Source organism: Bubalus kerabau, chromosome 1 (genome assembly GCF_029407905.1).
Source record: "Bubalus kerabau isolate K-KA32 ecotype Philippines breed swamp buffalo chromosome 1, PCC_UOA_SB_1v2, whole genome shotgun sequence".
Classification (NCBI taxonomy): domain Eukaryota; kingdom Metazoa; phylum Chordata; class Mammalia; order Artiodactyla; family Bovidae; genus Bubalus; species Bubalus kerabau.
Window position 1 is genome coordinate 82,645,770 of NC_073624.1, and position 23,038 is coordinate 82,668,807.

The 23,038-nt window shown below is 36.4% G+C and overlaps 1 protein-coding gene and 1 long non-coding RNA gene across 2 annotated transcripts in view; one reads left to right on the forward strand and one right to left on the reverse strand.

Annotated features, from left to right (window-relative positions):
• Positions 1 to 23,038, forward strand: part of CNTN1 (contactin 1) — a 184,452-nt gene that overhangs the window by 90,480 nt on the left and 70,934 nt on the right. The window contains exon 16 of the mRNA XM_055566313.1: positions 12,625 to 12,774. Coding sequence (XP_055422288.1) covers positions 12,625 to 12,774 — 150 coding nt within the window. The remainder of the gene's footprint in view (positions 1 to 12,624; positions 12,775 to 23,038) is intronic.
• Positions 19,542 to 22,678, reverse strand: LOC129641664 (uncharacterized). The gene is made up of 3 exons (XR_008709384.1): positions 22,602 to 22,678; positions 22,074 to 22,130; positions 19,542 to 19,850 (listed from the first exon to the last, which is right to left on the reverse strand). It is a non-coding gene; the product is annotated as an uncharacterized LOC129641664 (long non-coding RNA).

A 23,038-nucleotide genomic window follows, 5' to 3' on the forward strand; every position in this document is an offset into this window, starting at 1 on the left:
TTGGTAGTAAACAAAACCACAACAAACTAAATGTTTTAAAGCTATAAAGGACGAAGCAGCATGGCTAATCTATTAATATAATGGGGGAGCAAAGAGAGGCCTCCTGGGTTTCTTATTTGAGCTATATGTAAGTCTAAGATGTATTAGGAAAAAAGTATAGAGGAGGTGTTACTTTGGCAAATGGTATCTATAGCATTATTTATTACCCTTTTTATCAAATTACATAGGTACTATAGCTCTGCATTAAAAAAAAAAAAAGACAATTGATCATAAAGATTAAACACTTAAATCTTACTGGCATAACTCTGAGTATGTTCCTGTCTGGCTTAAATTTCCTCAAAACAGGCTTTAAAAGAAGTTTAGTGCCTCAACTGTTTCCCGCCTCATATTTTATTCAGATTTTCTAAAAGAAAAAAAATTCTAAGAGTAAGTGGGTACTTTCCCTTGTGTAGAAGTTATTACCATTGCCATTTGTTATCACCAGTTTTCAATATCACATGTTAGCTTATTTTCTCAGATATAAAAGTAGATAGAGGATTGTTTTGATAAAATAGCCTGTTAATCCTTGTCATTGTTGACAATATTTCTAACCAAATTTGTAGTTATCAGAATATATTTTAGATGCATAAGGAAGAGGCATAAAATATGGCCTTTGTTGTCACAAAGGGAAGAAAAAAAGACAAAAGGGAATAGAATGTTCCTTTAAAAAAACAAAAAAACCAACAACAAGAATTAGTCCCAGCATAACTTAAACCTGCTCGTTTTAATCTTTACATAATGGAATTTATTTGTACTGCTCCCTGAGAAGTTTTAATTTACATTTACCTTTTTAGGATAATGTCTTCTTATCATGGGAAATTAATGAAATATAAATTTGAAATCTATACCAAGGGTTTAGGATACATTTTTGGGCTTCTCAGGTAGCTCAGCTGGTAAAGGATTGACCTGCATTGCAGGAGACCCTGGTTCAATTCCTGGATTGAGAAGATCCTCTGGAGAAGGATAGGCTACTCATTCCAGTATTCTTGGGCTTCCGTGGTGGCTCAGACAGTAAAGAATATGCCTGAAATGTGGGAGACGTGGGTTTGATCCCTGGGTTGAGAAGATCCTCTAGACGAGGGCATGGCAGCCCATACCAGTATTCTTGCCTGGAGAATCCCCATGGACAGTGAAGCCGGGTGGGCTACAATCCATGGAGTTGCAAAGTGTTGGACACAACTGAGCAACTAAGAACAGCACAGGATATATTTTATTGTTAAGCAATTCTCTACAGTACCTGAATGGCCTAGTGGTTTTCCCTACTTTTTTTCAATTTAAGTCTAAAGAAAGAAAATTTAGAAAACTCAGCAGTTGCCACAGGACTGGACAAGGTCAGTTTTCATTCCAATCCCAAAGAAAAGCAATGCTGAAGAACATTAAAACTATCACACAATTACACTCATTTCATATGCTAGCAAGGTCATGCTCAAAATCCTCTAAGCTAGGCTTCAACAATACCTGAACCGATAACTTCCAGCTGTACAAGATGGTTTTAGAAATGGCAGAGAAACCAGAGATCAAATTGTCAACATCCATTGGATCATAGAAAAAGCAAGAGAATTCCAGAAAAACCATCTACTTCTGCTTCATTGATTACACTAAAGCCTTTTACTATGTGGATCACAACAAATTGTGGAAAATTCCTCAAGAGATGAGAATACTAGACCACGTAAACTGCCTCCTGAGAAACCTGTATGTAGGTCAAGAAGCAACAGTTAGAACTGGACATGGAACAACAGACTGATTCAAAATTAGTAAAGGAGTACATCAATGTTGTATATTGTCACCCTGCTTATTTAACTTCTATGCAGAGTACATCATGCAAAATACCGGGCTAGATGAAGCACAAGCTGAAATCAAGATTGCCAGGAGAAATATCAGTAACCTCAGATATGCAGATGACACCACCCTAATGGTAGAAAGCAAAGAGGAACTAAAGAGCCTCTTGATGAAGGTGAAAGAGGAGAGAGTGAAAAAGCTCACTTAAAACTCAATATTCAAAAAGCAAAGATCATGGCATCTGGCTCCATCACTTTACAGCAAATAGATGGAGAAACAATGGAAACAGTTACAGACTTTATTTTCTTGGGCTCCAAAATCACTGTGGATGGTGACTGTAGCCATGAAATTAAAAGACTCTTTCTCCTTGAGAGAAAAGCTATGAAAAATCTAAACAGAGGATTAAAAAGCAGAGACATCATTTTGTTGACAAAAGTCCTTCTAGTCAAAGCTATGGTTTTTCTAGTAGTCATGTATGGATGTAAGAGTTGGACCATAAAGAAGGCTGAATGCCAAAGAATTGATGCTTTCAAACTGTGGTGTTGGAGAAGACTCCTGAGAATCCCCTGGACTGCATGAATATCAAACCAGTCAATCCTAAAGGAAATCAAGCCTGAATATTCATTGGAACGACTGATGCTGAAGCTGAAGTTCCAGTACTTTAGTCACCGGATGCAAAGAGCTGACTCATTGGAAAGTACCCTGATGTTGGAAAAGATTGAAGGTAGGAGGGAAGGGGAGGACAAGATGGTTGGATGGCACCACGACTTAATGGAAATGAGTATGAGCAAACTCTGGGCGATGGTGAATGACAGGGAAGCCTGGTGCACTGCAGTCCATGGGGCCACAAAAAGTTGAACACAGCTGAGCAATTCTGTATATAAGTTTATGAAGTTCAAATGAATTAGAAACAAGTGAAACATTTCTATTACATTATGCTTGTGAGTATAAGAATTATTTATAAGCATACTTGGCAAAATCCAACCATTTGAAAAACAATTTTTTAAACCATTTAGATATTTGACAAAATAATGCACAAGCAGCTTCTCCTTCTCCAAATAGAATGAAAATGGATGACAGTAATAAAACAGTAGATGATCTTCAATATCCAGTCAAATTGATGTTAATTATAGATACTGGAGAGCAAATGAAATACACACATGTTTAAAATTTGGTTTGGCTTTGAGAAAGGAATAATAATTGCAATCATCTCCATTAATTGTGTATGCTTACTGTGTAGCTCAATAAAATATGCTTCTCACTAAAAAAAATTATTCTATTATAAACTATGTTTCATGAGAAGGAAGACTTTTGTTTGATTCACTATTCTATCCTTAACAACTAATTAAGGCTCATAAGGTTCATTCATTAAATGTATACATATTGAGCTGCCCTTGTGTGTCTGAACCTGTCCTAGATGCTGGTTTCATAATTGACCAGCTGTGAGTAGATGAGAGAGGGAAAAAATAAATAAATAAATAAACAAACCAAATGCCATAGCCCTATCTTTAAAGAGCTTACATTCTACTAGGAGAGATTGTAGTAAGCAACTAACTAAAATGTAAAGTAAGTCACATGGTGTTTAGTGCTAAAAAAAAACAGAGAAGGGAGATTGGGAAGCAAAAGTTGCATTTGAATAGGGTGCTTCTGATATTAACATAGATGCTTCTATTTGTTATGGTTCCTGTTTCCATGTTATATCTTTTACAATTGCCAACCTATTTGTATCTTTGAATCTAAAGTATATTTTCTGTTGATAGCATATAGTTGGATCTTATTTTATATCTAGCCTACAATCTCTGCCTTTTGATTATTTAATCCATTAACATTTGATGTTATCACTGGTGTAGTTGAATTTATATTTGCCTGATATTTTTGCCTTCTAAATATTTCATGTTTATGTCTTTCTATTCCTTCTTTATTGCTTTCTTTTGCATTATGAATATTTTCTAGCATAAAAATTTAGCTAATTTAATGAAATTCTCTAAATATAAAACCTTAATGATTACTCTAATCATTAATCAGAGCTTACCTGATTTACCTGAGTTTATCAGAATAATCTTCATATTTTTACCGATAATATCAGTGAGATATAGAAACATTGCCTTTAAGGGTGGTCTCTCAGCACTCTTCTGCTTCCAAACTTTATTGAATACATCTGGTGAAGCCTACAAAAAAGAACTTATCAACAGGAAAAGACTCTCCTTTATTTCCCATGGATTCAAAAAAGTCATGCCAGCATGCACTCTGTCTTTAAATATCTATGAAACGTTAAACTGAGTTTTTCTTATGAACATTTGTGACTACTTCCTCCTCTTCCCATGACTCTATCAATGATGATTTAATTCATTAGATTTCCTCACAAATTCAACCCTCTGATGGGCTCTGCAAAAGCTATTATTATTTATATTATTTTATATATTCTTGTTAGTAGTATCAGTATTGTTCTCTTGTGATTGTGTCCTAATGTTTTAGCCACGTGTTCTGGGAAACAAACTCACTCAGAAGGACAATGCAGACAGTGGAGTGCAGTTTATTACACTGGTGGGCCCAAGGCAGAGTCTCCCCTTAGCCAAGGACCCCGACCAGTTTTTGTGAAAACCTTATATACCCTAAGTGTGCATGCTCAAACCCACCTCCCCAAATTCCCTGAAACTACTCTGAACAAAGGAAAAGAAAGATACAAAGTTAACCCGTGATTCTCGTATGCCTTAAGCCTAGGTAGTTAACAGTGGACAATTATCAATAGGCCTGTGGTCATACCCCAATGAGCATAATGGAATTTATGATTCTATTCGGTTACACAGTTAATTAGGGTATTCTTTTAGGTGAATAGGTGAATAGACTCTCCACCTAGGTGGAGTGTTGATACGAGCCCTGGGGCTCTCCCATGGAGGGGGGGGGGGCGGGAGTCTGGTTTTCCAGTTGATATGTCATTTCCATAAATACTGGGCATATAGCTCAAAGTCCACAGTCCAGCCCAAAATGGAGTCCTGCTTTCAAGATGGAGCCTGTTCCGTCTGTTTCCTCCTTCAATAAATAGAAGTGAAAAATAATTTTGGCAACCAATGCAGAAATAAAAATCACATGGTTTTTGTTTATAGTGGTGTCCACTGAAGACAGGAGGTGCCAAATTAAATTCAGTTTTATGAAGGTAATTATTTTAGGTGTCCAATAGGTATTTTTCAGATACCAGCTTTCAACATTCTAAAGATTAAATTTAGGATAATGACATGAAATAATGGAAAGCACATCTTTCCAAAACAAGCTACTGTTAAGTATTACTTCTCTTGAGCATTTTTGGGGATGAACGACATAAATTTGATACCATTCCTAGAGTTCCTCGAGATGCTCAGGTCAGATTTAGAATGTTATGTTGGATTATATGCTACTGCTTTCAGAGGAAAAATTATAGAATACTTCTGGTGATGGTTTGTGTGGAAGAGAAAGGCTGGCCAGAATATAAAATGGCCTGGAAACTGTGCTATGAGGAACAATTGAGAGAATCCTGGATATGTTTTCAAAAAAAAAAGAAAGAAAGAAAAGGAAGAAAAATGTCCTTATGTTTAAAGTTCTATCATAAGCAAGACTAGAATTGTTTTAAATCTCTGCAATTATCATCTCAGTACATAAATGTTTCTCTGAATTATTCAGATTATTTAGATTATTTCCTCAGAATAAACATTTGTAATTTAAATTATTGAGTGTAAGCATGCTTAAGCTCATACTGCAAAATTACACTGTAGAAAGGTATAAGTTTTTACTTCCACCACCAGTATATGAGTTTCTCTTCTACCACATTGCTACTTAGTATTTAGTATTTTTTTTTCTCCTTTTTTTTTTAATTTTATTTTATTTTTAAACTTTACATAACTGTATTAGATTTGCCAAATATCAAAATGAATCCGCCACAGGTATACATTAGTATTTTTTTTTTAAATCTTTGCCAAAGTAATAGTTTAAAAAATGAAAAAAAGAATTGGGCTCCTTGTAGGAGATTGCATTTTAAAAATTTACTATTTTCTTGATGCTTTCCTGTAGCTTCACTTTTGTTGTTCTCATTTCAAATATAAATTTCTGGGTTTTTATGAGGCTACATGCAAATTTTCCCTAGAGAAGAATCAATGAATCATACACTCTGGGATGCCAAAGTGCAATCTACTTCTCTTTCTCTTCAAGGAACTTTGTCACACCTCCGGCTCCTCCCTGAGTCCTGCCAAATGGTCTCTGTGTTGGGTCTAGAGCCTCTAACATCACACAGAGTACTTGTGTCAGTGCCAGAGAGAAGCCTTTAAATGCCCATTTTCATTTTCGAACAATGGACTAGTTTTTTTCAGCTAGAATCCCCAAGTGGGTAATGGTTTCCAGGTACTTTCAAAAACTTGTGTTTTAGATTGAAATGGAAGTTACTGAGGATTTGAATTGTATTTAAATCCTGAGGAAATAGCAGCATTTACTATGGCAACATTGGAGAATCTAGAACAGGTGATACATTGCCTGGAGTTATTTTTGAAACTTCTTCTTTTTCTTAGTCTGGAGGTCATTCTGTGTATTTCTGAAGCTGCTCAAAGAATTAATCAATGTGACTTAGAAGGTACGGCAATACAAAGCATATGACAAAGCACCACAAAGCAAAACCTTGTAACTTTTGGCCTTTCAATACCCATAAAGCTTGCTTCTCTTTTCCTCCAAAGAACAGTTAGAATTTCTCTTTTTAATTCTGAGCATTATGGGCTAAAACTATTTGAAAATATATCTCTACGTTACTGCTCAGGGCTGGTTATCAAAATAAGACCTTCTAAAGAAGAGTCTTTTGATCTGAGTATTAAAGTAAGATTTATGTCTCCTATTCTATATCCTTTTGCAACCAATCTAAATACCTGTCAGGTTAATATACTGTTGTAGACACACGTTCCGGGAAACAAACTCACTCAGAAGGACAATGCAGATAGTGGAGTGCAGTTTATTACACCATGGGCCCAAGGCAGAGTCTCCTCTTAGCCAAGGACCCCGATCAGTTTTTGTGAAAATCTTATATACCCCAAGTGTACATGTTCAAACCCACATCCCCAAATTCTCTGAAACTACTCTGAACAAAGGAGAAGAAAGATACAATAAAAATTAACCCATGATTCATATGCCTTAAACCTGTGTTTCATATGCCTTAAGCCTAGGTAGTTAACAGTGGACAATTATCAATAGGCCTTTGGTCATACCCCAATACGCATAATAGAATTTATGATTCTACTTGGTTACACAGATAATTAGTGTATTCTTTTAGGTGATGGAGAGTCTAGATATGAGCCCTGGGGCTCTTTCATAGGTAGCGGGAGGGGGTCTGGTTTTCCAGTTGGTATGTCGTTTCCATAAATACTGGGCATATAGCTCAAAGTCTAGTCCGGCCCAAGATGGAGTCCTGCTTTCAAGATGGAGCCTGTTCTGTCTGTTTCCTCCTTCAATATAATATTTTACCTTTGTTTTTTTTCTAACAGAGAGAAGCCTCTGACCTTATACAGTTAAAAATCTGATTTTCTACACTGTAATCTGTAAAAAGTGACCTGACTCAGAACTGACTCAGTTGAAACTCAGGAACTTGAGCTCTCAGTCCTAATTCTGGGTATTTGCCTCTGTTGTGCAAAGTACTCACCTCTCTTTCTGACCCCAGAAATAGCAAACAGGTAGCAAGAGACTTGGCTGAAGAAAGGTGACACAGAATCCCTCTGCTCCTAACTATTGTCCATTTGGCTAGGGGCATGAAACTCTTTTCAAAGGAAAGATGACCTTTGCTTCCAACCTATCTGTGTGGGTGGTTTTGGAAAAATAAAATACATCCAGTAGCTTCTACCAAGGCTAAAGGGATTGGAAAAAATTACAAGAGGTACAAATCCTTTTATAGGAACATTTAGGGCTATGAATAAAATGAATAAAAATTAGGTAAAACATAGTAGCAGTGGAGGAGAGAAATCAGAAAGGACCAACTCAGAGTTAAAGAGAATGTGAGAGAGCTTAAGAGAATGGAGATGAGCTTTATCCTCTGCTTTAGACAAGGCAGGATAATTTATGAGTTGAATATAGATATAAAAGCCATAAAGCATGGATATTTTTTGGAGGGTTCAAGTAATATAATGCCCTCTTTTCTACTACCTGCTGATTCAGGGTTGGTAGGGCAGGTAGCCTGCCTGATTCAGGGTTGAAGGAGAAAATAAAGTGATTGTTGTACACATGGTTGTGCTGAGACTTTGTAAACTCTATGCTAAGTCACTTCAGTCGTGTCCGACTCTGTGCGACCCCATAGACGGCAGCCCACCAGGCTCCCCCGTCCCTGGGATTCTCCAGGAAAGAACACTAAATAAGCACAATTTCTGTATTTGTATTTTGTTTACGATTTCTACAAATATTTATCAAGTACTTTTACCTACAAGACATCATACTAGGTATACGAAGCCCTGAGTGGCCCCAAAATATGATTAAGAAGTAAAAGAAACACAAACATATATATGGAGATATATATATCCATAAATGACAAATAGGAGTAAATAAGTGGGACATAGAGATATATTATGAGTATGGCCTGGTATGGACATAGCCAATCTTGAGGTTCTAATTGTAAGATGATGATATGGGCTGCTTAGCTCAAGATTGGACAGGAAAAAAAAAATTAGAAAGCAAACTTTTAAATCCTGTTCTTGTGATACGGTATGAGTCAGAAGTCCTGACCCCTTTTGGGGAAGGAAAGCGGGCCAGAAACAGAACCACATTTAATTCTAGATACATTTTTCTAAAAAGATTGGTATTCATCATTTTTGCTAGATTAGCCCTATTACTTATATAAATGGTTTTATACAGAGAGTATTGTAAAGATATGCCAAAAACTTTTTTGTTTTAGATACTTACCATTTCATAGGTGCTGATGTTAGTGTATATTAATAAGAATGAACATAACTGGTTTTTGTTCTTAAAAAGAGGAGCTTTTACACCTTTAGCTATATTTGTAGATATATTATTAGCTTGTTGATATCAAATTCCTTCTTTAATTATTCATAAGGTACATCTTGAAAGTCTATCCTCCTAACACCCACTTCCAATTTCCTGTTTTGAAAGTCATTTGCATCATTGGGCCAAGGGTTTCCCACTGAGGCCTGTCCTCTCATGGTTGTAATGTAACTCCATGGCTCTTTGCTTGTTCTTCTTTCTTTACCTCAGACTTCATTTAGTCACAGATCTTACATCTTCATCTGGAATCTAAAACTTACCCTAAATTGACTCCAGTTGATTTTTCTTTATCTCTCACCATTCTTCCAAATATTTTCTGTAGTCAAGTATGACTTTCTACTCAGGACATACTCCTGAGCTTCCATTTGCTTGGAGATATTTTAGTATTGGACCTTCATGCATGTTTGGAGTCAGTTTATCAGCTGCAGTTTTTACTGCACATCCATCAGGGTATTTCTGTTCTGACCCAGACTTCACCTGCCCCTACCTATTGACTGCCCAGCTGCTTGGAAAAGCCCCAGTGTAGGTTTTACCATCTTGAGAGCACCATGCCCTTGCCAAGAATGGCCCTTTAGAACAGTTTCAACATTTCCATTCTTCAGACATTTAAATGGGACTGGGGTTTTGCAGCATAAGTAGCAGAGGAGAATATCCAACTGCCTCCTTGACCCTTCTGTTATACTTTTTAACTTGTACTTTCCAGACTTACAAACTCACAGATATTTCCACCAGTCTCTGCCTCTAAATCTCAGTATTAATTCCCTAGGGCTGTCATAACGGAGAAGGCAATGGCACCCTACTCCAGTACTCTTGCCTGGAAAATCCCATGGACGGAGAAGCCAGGTGGGATGGGGTCGCTAAGAGTCAGACACGACTGAGTGACTTCACTTTGACTTCTCACTTTGCATGGAGAAGGAAATGGAAACCCACTCCAGTGTTCTTGCCTGGAGAATCCCAGGGACAGGGGAGCCTGGTGGGCTGCCGTCTATGGGGTCGCACAGAGTCGGACACGACTGAAGCGACTCAGCAGCAGCAACTGTCATAACATGTTACCACAGATTTGGTGGTTTACAACAACAGAAGTACAAAATCATGGTGTTGGCAGGGCTGTACCATCTCCAAGGATCTCAGGGAACAACCCATTTCTTGCCTTTCCCAGCTTCCAGAGGCTCTAAATACTCCTTGGCATGTGGCTGCTTCCCTTCAGTTTTTGCCTTTGTGGTCACATTTCGCCCTCCTCTTCTCTATGTTTCCTTGTTGTGTTTCTCTTATAAGAACATTGGTCATTGGATTTAGGATCCATCTAGACAATCCAGGATGATTTTAGCCAAAGATTTTTAACTTTGTTTTAGTCTTAAAATTAAAATGGTTGATAAATTCTTTGCAAAACAAAGTCACATTCAAGGTTCTGGTGATTTGAACATAGACATATCTTTTGGCAGGGGAGGGACAATCACCATTCAAATCATGGAAGCTCAAAATCATTAAAAGGCATCTAGTGAGGAAGACTCTACCCAGTGTCATAACAATGAGCCCTCTGTTTTCCCTTTCTCTGTGAAGAGTCCTGCACATTCAAAACTTCATCTTCCCTCTTCCAATTACCTAAAATTAGTTCTTATGTATATGAAGTAAGACAAACAGATTCTGATATGGTGTGACAGTGTGGTGGAGGTGATAGAAGATAAAGAGGCAGAATTAAAACAGAGGCAAAAGCAAAGCCAAAGTTTTCATCAGAATGTCAAAAATATGTCAAATATATAAAACAAGTCCTTAACAAAATAAGACATTGGATGGTAAAATTAGTGTCTAGGAGAGTTCTGCCACATGTGGCAACGTGACACATGGGATAGGCTGAGCTGTATAGGAATTCGTCCAAAAGTAGAAACTGACACTGTGATGCTTAGCATTTATGGTGGCAGTTGGTACAGTATCTTAAAAAGCTACGTATTCATGGTCTGCAGTGTTAGATAAAGATTTAGGAATTCCCTAAGTAATAAGATAATGAGTCATATGCAAGCCTAAGGGAACACATTTTTCAAATAAATGATGTACATTTGTTTTATATGCATATGTATGTGTAGATTGATTATTAAAGACATGTGAAAGTATTTTGTTGTTGTTTAGTGGCTAAGCCATGTCCAATGAACTATTGCTTACCTGGATTAATAAATAAATAGATAAATAAATAATCCCTATCTATGGGATTTCCCAGGCAAGAATACTGGGGTGGGTTGCCTTTACATTCTCCAGGGGATCTTCCCAACCCAGGGTTTGAACCCATATTGACAGGCAGATTCTTTACCATCGAAGAGTTTTTTAGGGAAGCCCTAAAAAATATTTTAGGATAACTAACTTATGCAGATGACACCATCCTTATGGCAGAAAGTGAAGAGGAACTAAAAAGCCTTTCAATGAAAGTGAAAGTGGAGAGTGAAAAAGTTGGCTTAAAACTCAACATTCAGAAAATGAAGATCATGGCATCTGGTCCCATCACTTCATGGGAAATAGATGGGGAAACAGTGGAAACAGTGTCAGACTTTATTTTGGGGGGCTCCAAAATCACTGCAGATGGTGATTGCAGCCATGAAATTAAAAGATGCTTACTCCTTGGAAGGAAAGTTATGACCAACCTAGATAGCATATTCAAAAGCAGAGACATTACTTTGTCAACAAAGGTCCATCTAGTCAAGGCTATGGTTTTTCCAGTGGTCATGAATGGATGTGAGAGTTGGACTGTGAAGAAAGCCGAGTGCCGAAGAACTGATGCTTTTGAACTGTGGTGTTGGAGAAGACTCTTGAGAGTCCCTTGGAGTGCAAGGAGATCCAACCAGTCCATTCTGAAGGCGATCAGTCCTGGGTGTTCATTGGAAGGACTGATGCTAAAGCTGAAACTCCAGTACTTTGGCCACCTCAAGCGAAGAGTTGACTCATTGGAAAAGACTCTGATGCTGGGAGGGATTGGGGGCAAGAGGAGAAAGGGATGACAGAGGATGACATGGCTGGATGGCATCACCGACTCGATAGACATGAGTTTGAGTGAACTCCGGGAGTTGGTGATGGACAGGGAGGCCTGGCGTGCTGCAATTCATGGGGTTGCAGAGTCGGACACGACTGAGCGACTGAACTAAACTGAACTGAACTTAAAATAATGTATGGTCCTGCCTTGGTTGTATGTTTTCTAATACATAAACTAAATAAGCATATCTTACCCCTAAGGTATAATTTACCTGTTAATATCTAGTAGCATAAATTCTGAATATTAAATAAATCTGAATGAATTATTTTAACATTTATTAATAACTGCCCCAAATGATTTGGGTTTAAATCTAAAAAGCTTACAACAAAAGGGTATAAACATATAGGTACTGTACTTATCAATCATTTTCTACCTATACACTGTATCAGTTTGAGTCCAGAAAAATTTTATCTTCCTGAATCATACCCTCGGGTCAAGAATTTTTCTGGATTCTGTCTTCAGAATACATATTCTCAGTGTTCAGAGTGTAGCCAGTGGACTAGCAGCAAAGACCTGAACTGGGAGTCATTTAGAAAAGCAGAATCTGAGTGCACCTGACCTATACTTACTAAATAAATGATACATATGTGTGTCTGTCTTTCTAAGGTCTAAGATTTTCTTAAGGACCTCTCTTCTTACTTCTTTAAATCTAATTAAGATTTTGTCATCCTAGTTTTTATTTATATTTGACTTAGTGGAATATGTGCCATTTTCTCAAAAGAGTAAAATAAAAATAGGGAATTATAAGAGTGATATTACTCAACTAATATTCTCTATTTAATATTTGTTTTATTTAGATCCCCCAATTATTGAAGGAAACATGGAGGCAGCAAGAGCAGTGGATTTAATCCCATGGATGGAATATGAATTTCGTGTGGTAGCAACCAATACATTGGGTATAGGAGAGCCCAGTATACCATCAAACAAAATTAAAACAGATGGCGCTGGTATGTAGAAAAAACGTTTTAAAATTTAAAAGTTTTATAAATTCAGTGACACTTTAATACATAATTGAACATATTTGGAAATAATGCTGTGAAGTAAGTAATTAAAAATGTATATATATATATATATATATATACGTATATCACACATGTATGCACATTATGTGCCAAGAAGTCAAAAATCAAAAGAGAAAATATAAAGCTTTAAAATATTTTTACATAATTAATGCAAAAGAGGTAAATAGAGGCAAGTCTGTGATCCTCTAGACACTACTTAAATGAATTTGGCGTTTAGAATATAAGTGAAAGTGTTAGTCTCTCAGTCATGTCTGACTATTTGTGACCCCATGGACTGTAGCCCACCAGGCTCCTCTGTCCATGGAATTCCCCAAGTAAGAATACTGGAGTGGGTTGCCATTCCCTTCTCCAGGGGGTCTTCCCCACCCAGGGATCAAACCCGGGTCTCCCACATTGCTGTCAGATTCTTTGCCCTCTGAGCCACAAGGGAAGCCCATTTAGAATATAAATTTTAATGTAAATTGTGAATCTTAACCAGGCAGAGTCATGTAGACAGTTTCCTTGATCTAGAAGGCTCACATTTTTTTCTGTCTTTCAGAGACATTTATAACTGAATGGTCACATGGATGGAAGTATGAGCAGGAGAGTAGGATGAGCAGGCTTTGGAGAGAAAGTGAAGGACACTCTCAGATCTGTACACCTGGGGAGTCAGAGCACCTTAGAAATAGTTATAATGTGTTCTTTTGAGTATTAGGTGCCACTCTAAATGTGCTCTTTTCAGCTCAACCATAGCTATTCTTCCAATTTAGGTCCAATTTTTATGCTGAACACCAACTCCATTTTAATAATCGTTCATACAAGAAATATTCCACTCTGTTTTCCTTCTCCCTTGCATTTCTGGGCAAAAATATTGTTCTGATTCTAATAATAACTTTTCTTTATCATTCCTTGTCTATGAAAAAGAAAATGTTTTGTAGACTCTCTGAGTTTGTTTATTTTTACTATGCCTTGCCAAACTTCAGTGCTTTATTTGGGGAAAAATATTTTAAATGGATGACAGAACACCATTAAAATTCTGCTGTGTTATCTTAATAACATTTATCCATTTCTGGCTACATCAATCCCTTGGCCTAACTTCTAAATATAATTATGAATTGTACTGTCTGTAGTTTTTAAAGCTAAATTATTCACAGACTGCCATCAGTAAACTCTGTCTTAAAGTTTCATGTAACTTCATGTAATTTACCAGATAAAATAGATGATTCTATAATAAAAGAAGAATAGAAACACTAAAATACTGATCTATGCTGACTATTTTCACATATATTTTAGTTAATCCTCCTAATAATATTTTGAGGTAGGTATTATATTGTTATTGTTCAGTTGCCCAATTGGGTCTGACTCTTTGCAACCCCATGGACAGCATCACACCAGGCTTCCCTGTCCCTCACTATCTCCTGGAATTTGCTCAACTTCATGTCCATTTGATCGGAGATGCCATTCAACCATTTCATCCTCTGATGCCCTCTTTTCCTTCTGCCCTCAAGCTTTCCCAGAAGCAGGGACTTTTCCAATGATGCAGCTGTTCGCATCAGTTGACCAAAATAAAAGCTTCAGCTTCAGCATCAGTCCTTCTAATGAATATTCAGGGTTGATTTCCTTTAAGATTGACTGGTTTGATCTCCTTGCTGTCCAAGGAACTCTCAGGAGTCTTCTCCAGCACCACAGTTCAAAGGCATCAATTTTTTGGCCCTCTGCCTTCTTTACAGTCCAGCTCTCCACAACCCTACATGACCACTAGGAAGACCACAGTCTTAACTATACTGACTTTTGTCTGCAGAGTGATTTATCTGCTTTTCAACACACTTTATAGGTCTGTCATACCTTTCCTGCCAAGAAGCAATTGTCTTCTGATCATGGCTGTGGTCACTGGCCACAATGATTTTAAAGCCAAAGTAGAGGAAATTTGTCATTGCTTTCACCTTTTCCCCTTCTATTTGCCATGAAGTAATGGGGCCAAATGCCATGATCCTAGAGTTTTAATAGTTTTAATGGAAGGTATTATAATCCAATACTCATTAATAAGCAGTAAACTCAGAGACACTAGATAGTTTGCCTAGGTTGATGTAACTATTTTAAATATTCAGAATTCAAATCCAGACCTGATACATTCAACTTTCTCTCTTAAAGGTGGTTTTTCAAGCAGGTTTTAAAAGCATAGTCATTTATATGAAACTTTATTAGTGTTCTAGTAGAAATTCACATTCAATTCTCAATTACAAAAATATATGACTTGAATACCATTTTTTGTTTGCCTTCATATATCCACCTGTGAAATGAACACAATTGTTTCTTTTACTCTACCTCACATAAATCTCATTAGGATGCAGAGATAATATAAATTGCAGCTTTAGAGAATGCAGATACCAGATAGCCAGGATCCTTGAGTTTGGTTTTTATTATTAAAGCCTCCTATGTTTGTAATAGAAGCTTCTATGTGATGAACTGAACAAGTTGTCCCTTCTTAAAAATCAAAAATAAGAAGGAACTGGGACATTATCTGACTGGTTGTTTAAACCACATAACTCATGCTGAGAGATCATGTACTTGCTTCAACAAGTATTCATTTTCTAAATATAATTGCAAAAATATCAAATGATTAAGAAAGTCAAAATAAACCAATTTCAGTTAAAAATTATAACAGATTTACCTCAGATATCCAAAGAATAGCAAGAAGAGATAAGAAAGCCTTCTTCAGCAATCAATGCAAAGAAATAGAGGAAAACAACAGAATGGGAAAGACTAGGGATCTCTTCAAGAAAATCAGAGATACCAAAGGAAAATTTCATGCAAAGATGGGCTCGATAAAGGACAGAAATGGTATGGACCTAACAGAAGCAGAAGATATTAAGAAGAGATGGCAAGAATACACAGAAGAACTGTACAAAAAAGATCTTCATGACCCAGATAATCACGATGGTGTGATCACTGACCTACAGCCAGACATCCTGGAATGTGAAGTCAAGTGGGCCTTAGAAAGCATCACTATGAACAAAGCTAGTGGAGGTGATGGAATTCCAGTTGAGCTATTCCAAATTCTGAAAGATGATGCTGTGAAAGTGCTGCACTCAATATGCCAACAAATTTGGAAAACTCAGCAGTGGCCACAGGACTGGGAAAGGTCAGTTTTCATTCCAATCCCAAAGAAAGGCAATGCTAAAGAATGCTGAAACTACCGCACAATTGCACTCATCTCACATGCTAGTAAAGTAATGCTCAAAATTCTCTAAGCCAGGCTTCAGCAATATGTGAACTGTGAACTTCCTGATGCTCAAGCTGGTTTTAGAAAAGGCAGAGGAACCAGAGATCAAATTGCCAACATCTGCTGGATCATGGAAAAAGCAAGAGAGTTCCAGAAAAACATCTATTTCTGTTTATTGACTATGCCAAAGCCTTTGACTGTGTGGATCACAGTAAACTGTGGAAAATTCTGAAAGACATGGGAATACCAGACCACCTGATCTGCCTCTTGAGAAACCTGTATGCAGGTCAGGAAGCAAGAGTTAGAACTGGACATGGAACAACAGACTGGTTCCAAATAGGAAAAGGAGTTCGTCAAGGCTGTATATTGTCACCCTGCTTATTTAACTTCTATGCAGAGTACATCGTGAGAAACACTGGACTAGAAGAAACACAAGCTGGAATCAAGATTGCCAGGAGAAATATCGATAACCTCAGATATGCAGATGACACCACCCTATGGCAGAAAGTGAAGAGGAACTCAAAAGCCTCTTGATGAAAGTGAAAGTGGAGAGTGAAAACATTGGCTTAAAGCTCAACATTCAGAAAACGAAGATCATGGCATCTGGTCCCATCACTTCATGGGAAATAGATGGGGAAACAGTGGAAACAGTGTCAGACTTTATTTTGGGGGGCTCCAAAATCACTGCAGATGGTGATTGCAGCCATGAAATTAAAAGAGGCTTACTCCTTGGAAGGAAAGTTATGACCAACCTAGATAGCATATTCAAAAGCAGAGACATTACTTTGCCAACAAAGTTTCATCTAGTCAAGGCTATGGTTTTTCCTGTGGTCATGTATGGATGTGAGAGATGGACTGTGAAGAAGGCTGAGCACCGAAGAACTGATGCTTTTGAACTGTGGTGTTGGAGAAGACTCTTGAGAGTCCCTTGGCCTGCAAGGAGATCCAACCAGTCCATTCTGAAGGAGATCAGCCCTGGGATTTCTTTGGAAGGAATGATGCTAAAGCTGAAACTCCAGTACTCTGGCCACCTCATGCGAAGAGTTGACTCATTGGAAAAGACTCTGATGCTGGGAGGGATTGGGGGCAGGAGGAGAAGGGGATGACAGAGGATGAGATGGCTGGATGGCATCACTGACTCGATGGAGGTGAGTCTCAGTGAACTCCGGGAGTTGGTGATGGACAGGGAGGCCTGGCAGGCTGCCATTCATGGGGTGGCATAGAGTCGGACACGACTGAGCGACTGATCTGATCTGATCTGATCAGCTTTTTCTTTTTTAATTTCATGGAGCTTGATTAATTTTCTGTCCTATGTTGACCAGTAAAATGTGAATTAATTCTAATCCAAAAATAACATTGTTCATGGGGAGGGAAGATATTTTCTCTGGCATTGACGATGTTAGTAGACCCTCTCTTTTCCTTCTGAGAAATTTTGTTACCAAAAAATTATTTATTTCAAAACTTATTGCTTTAGTATACTTTGGTTGATCATTTGGTCAGAATTATCATAAGAATTTAGATTTTTTATTTTTTAATCTCAGTGTACAATCAATTAAATGAAATATGTTTTTAAGAGCAACAATAAAAATGTTCAGAAAGAAAGATTTAATCTAAGTCTTTCATATGTGAATCTCTGAATATAATTTATATTTAACATCATATTTAGAAGACTAGAATACTTTTTATGTCCATTTTGCCAGGAGTTTTCATGTAACTCTGAAGACTTTCCAACCTTAATGTTTTCTTATCTTTAGAAATGCTGGGAACAATTTGTTTCAGACTGATATCAAACCTAAAATTTTGGTAAGGTTATTACTTTCAACCAATAACTTTTGGCATCACCTTCATTAAGTATCACTTCTAACATTATGTTTGCTGAAATGTATTTTGTTAAGGACTTAATTCTCTCTATAGTGTGCTTGGAAAACAACTTCTCTTAAAAGCCTTCAAACACAAAACAAACACATGAAGTAGTGACAGTCTTATTCGGAATGCAAGATATGACTCTATAGTGATATAGTGAAACGATGCATTCCTTTCAATTGTGAAAAAATAAAGCCTATACTCTGTAATGCATTTGTTAACCTTTCATAAGAAAATATTTTAGACCTTTATTAATCAACATTTATGCCTACTATCATTTATGTACTTTCTGTGTGTTATCTCAGAGTGCTAAACTCTCTACTTTCATTGCTCCATTTAATTCCCACAATAACTTTATTCACTTGTATTATTATTTCTAATTTACAGACAAAGAAGCCAATATCCCATTCAGTTAATGTGAAGCAGAGCTGGAATTCAAATTAAGGGCTTTGTAATAATAAAAGCTTTGTTCCTAAACAACTTCCTAGAAGTACAATGTGCAGTATTAAAGCTCTGGGACATTGATTCTTTAGTAGAATATTGGTTCCATCATTTAAAATCTCCGTAATTAGAGGCACATTACTCAACCTCCCTAAACCTCAATTTTCTCATCTCTAAGTGGAAATTATTTTCCTTATGAAATCTTATAATGATTAGCAACATGTAAGGAAAGCAAAGTTAGTACTTTCCAGTACATAATATTTGCTGAATCAAATTTTTATTATGCTCTCAATGCTCATTTTATGCTTTAATATGCTTATAAGAAAATATTATCTACTCTGTAATAAATCACCACATTTGGCAATGTTTCCATTTTTCTAAACATAGTGGAGAATCATATAATTTCAGTCATCTTACAAGAATATGTCTATATATTTAATACAATAAAATTCAACAGACTTTCTCTTTAATTTCTGTTTTTTCTTTCATCTTGTTTTTGAAAAATTGAGTATTCATAAAATTGGACATTTATATTTTTTATCCTTACAAAAAAATACTTTCTGAAACACGGGGTTATTTGTCTTGTCATGTACCATTATATCAAGTCTCTAAGAGATGCCAACATTTGTTATATGAGATAAAGGCTAGTTTCCATTTGATGGGAAGGGTACTGTGTGGCTCATTATGCTGACTGAAAGACAGGACATTATCTAGTGCAGCATACACCCTTATCTGTCCAATTACTTAATGTTAAGATCACAAGGCATGGTTGGGTATATTCTTTGGTTACAGACAAGTGCATTATAAAATGGATGGTCCCAAATGAAGAATTAGAAGATGTGTTTGTAACCCATTTAATTTTGACTGTAAATGAGAGATAACAAAAGCATCCTTCAAAGTGATGTGTCATTGTAAGACCAAACCCTTATGGCTAATAGCTCTTCAGGTACAGTTGGCAAGTCAGTATCCTAAAATGGTATACTCAGGTTTGCTTTGAAAGCTTTTGCCATTTATTTACCAGACACAACTAAGAAGGAAAAGAGAAAAAATACTATAACACTGGAATCAACACTTTCATACCTTGTTTAGAACTTTAATTTCATGTCCAATGAAGCTATTCTGCTCTTTCATATACTTTTATTTTTTAGATATGTTTGATAAAGGAGAAGAATGGTATAAAGAACATATTTAATAGCCAGTAAGATGCTATATTAAATTCAGTAGCTGTCACTAATAATACAATAGAAAAATCTTGTTTTAAAAGTGCTAACCTGAGTATCCAGTTAGGTGTGATATATAAAAATCCTTTCGAAGTTCTAGATGAGTCTTAATACACTGGGCTTTCTTACATTCATTCATACTTTCATCTGGTCCTTCCCTCATACTTCAGTTGATAAAGAATCTGCAGTTCAGGAGACCCCAGTTGTAGAAGGGATAGGCTACCCACTCCAGTATTCTTGGGCTTTCCTTACGGCTCAGCTGGTTAAGAATCCACCTGCAATGTGGGAGACCTGGGTTGGATCCCTGGGTTGGGAAGATCCCCTGGAGAAGGAAAAGGCCACTTACTCCAGTATTCTGGTCTGGAGAATTCCATGGACTATACAGTCCATGGGGTCACACAGAGTTGGACACGACTGAGCGACTTTCACTTCATACATTCATCCAGCAAATTGTTACTGGGGATTTTTTAATACATTGTAGATATTTAACATATGAGTTAAAACTAGTTGTACATATTTAGCTTGTACTATATTAGCATCTTCAGGACTGAAATCAGATTTTATTCATATTGTAACTTTAGTGCTTATGACAGCATAGTTACTTAAAATTATTTGTAGGAAAAGAGAGGAACAAGAAGGAAAAGAGGATGGTTCTGGAAATTGTAAGTGAATAGAGGAAAATGAAAAGAAAAGTAGTGATCAAAGCTACAGTGATAATTGTATATTAAAATTTAGACAAATCCATTAATAAATGCAATTTATTTTGTTCAAAATAAAGTTAAAATATGCATTAGATGCTTTTGTTTTTAATACAGTGAGATAAACTGGGACGTGTTCATTCTTTCACTTAAATGAAATATCCATAATTGGTCTGAGTTCTTTATATTAATAATAAATTTACTATTTATCATGATTATTTCAGTTTGTAGCATTCTTTTCTGCCCATCTGAACTTTCCCCAGATTACTTGTTTTTAGACTAACATCCCAATGAGAAATTAACAAATTTACTCTGTTATGTGCTTTTAAATTTCCTGTTTGACAGCAAAATTTAGATTAATAAGCAAACAACAAATTTGGCCTGATAAGCCCTAAAGACAGTAATATTTTTGTGAACTATCTCAGACCCTATATCTCTTTTATCTGATGCGTGTGTGCTAGATTGCTTCAGTTTTGTCAGACTCTTTGCAACGCTATGGACCATAGCCTGCCAGGCTTCTCTGTCATGGGATTCTCCAGACAAGAATACTAGAGTGGGTCACCATGGCTTCCCCCAGGGGATCGTCCTCACCTGCAAAGAGCATCAATTTAACATGGCAGATGCATTAAAATTGTTAACAATATGCCCCACCATCAGAACAGTAGATCATGAGTTATGGGCAACTCATTTGAATATCCAAACATGCAGTTCATTTGATTTTATTAATTTTTTGACTTTATTAACTTTATTAATATCTTCAGAAAGAAAACATATTTACAGATAGAATAAAAGCAGATGTAAGACTTTAATTGCTTTGTTTATCTAGACTCTAGAGTATTACTTGCTATTTTGAATTTCTTACTAAAAAATTTGTTTTAAATCACAAAGAAATTCTGATGCAAATTAAAATAAGAAGCTATTGGGTTAGCCAGGAAGTTTATTCAAGTTTTTCTGGATGATATTATGGAAAAAACCAAATGATCTTTTTTGATCAACCCAATATATCCATGTTAACTTTATCTCTGTAAAAATAGCTATTTAAATTAAAGCAATAATTAACAAGAACTGAATAATCAGTATATTCTAAGTCAAGAGCCTCTACTCCATGATTTTTATAATTTAGAATTATGTCCCAAGGTGATTTGCATATTGTTAAATAAAATGCTACAGTCCCCAAAGGTACTTCTATGCAAATTATTTAAGTGCTAAATCTAAAAGTAAAATTGACAGCATTAGTTTCATAACATAGGAAAGATGAATCAGGGTATTGGCTTGATTTTCTTTTTAAATATTTTCTAGATCTACAACTAAAATTCAAAGTCATCCTATAAGCATAACAAAGAATCCCTGTTAGACTGAAATCATGGCAAAAGCATGAGTTAAAAAACCTCATTACCTTTAATTGTTTGTTTGTGATTAATTCAAGAACTTTATATTTTTCCAAAATATTTATTAAAATTATTTGTAATGATTTATCATTAAGAGAATGCCTAGTTTGTTCACTGTTAAATGCCCTGGAGCCTAAAGTTAAATAAACTTCCTTGTGCTCAGGGTAATTTACTTCTCTGAACAGAATCACTATTTGGCCAAGTCCTCCTGTTTCTGCAGGACTAAATATAAGTACAGAACAGCTAGTTGCTCAGATTCATGTCAGATGTGTAGGTTATATGTCCAATTCCCTTGTGAAAAAAATGTCCCTTAGCTGCTAAATTTACAACTGAACATTCAAAGCTCAAAGGAAATTAAACCAATTATTATTCCAAGTAATGTATATGACACTCTATTAAGAGATACAGCTACCTTTATTTCTGGGTGTTTCTTTGTCTTGTTTTCAGCATATTGAACTCGATGGATGATCTTTGAAGAGCAAAATTATCTTTAAAATAAGTGTTATGAAATGGGAAAAACATTCACTATAACATAAGCAGACTCTATTTTTAGATCTTTTCTAAATAAGAAAGGTTCATATTGATTATAATAAAAAGGATTATAGTGAAATGCTTTGGCAAATAATACTTGCCCTGATGAAGGCAATACCTGATTCAACAAATTTCAGTATAATAAATTATTTTGGAGTTACTTTTGAAACTATTTGCCCGTCACCACAATATTTATACTTAAACACACAAAATTTGATTTATTCATTGATTGCAAGACAACATGCTTTTTGTATCTCTATAGCACATAGAGTTTAGGCTTCAGAACATGAGTTACGGAGTTTAAAGAATTTCCAAGAGTATTCTAATGTTTCAGCTTTCAATATGTGTAAGGTATAGTTCCAGACGAGGCAATGAAGAAAGGAAGATGACCTTAATGGAGACAGATTACCTTTATTCAGGCAAGGAGGGACAATAGTCGGTCTAACGACCAGGCTGAGCGCGTGCGGGACTAGGGAGGCTTCATATTTAAGGTGAGGTTTTGCAGAAGTGATTCGGGAAGATTTAGTCAGGCGGGGCATTCTGGGTAATCTTTAGCTGAGAAGGCAGGGGCGGCAGGGCGGGCGGGGTTCCGGGCAGGCGGGGTTCCGGGCAGCGGGTGGGGGGTCCCAGGCTGATGCAGTCTGCCGTGAGTATCAGGGTGGGACTTAAAGTTTAGTTTTGCCATCTCCGAAGTCAGATGGTTCAGCAAGGGCCCTTGAGGTTATCTTCTTTTCTAGGCATGAGGACTCCTTTAATATGTATTTCATCTAAAGTGCTATAAGTAAATTAACTTTTAACACCCCCATGCGCTAAATTTAATTTCTAACTCTCATGTGGTGACAGTTG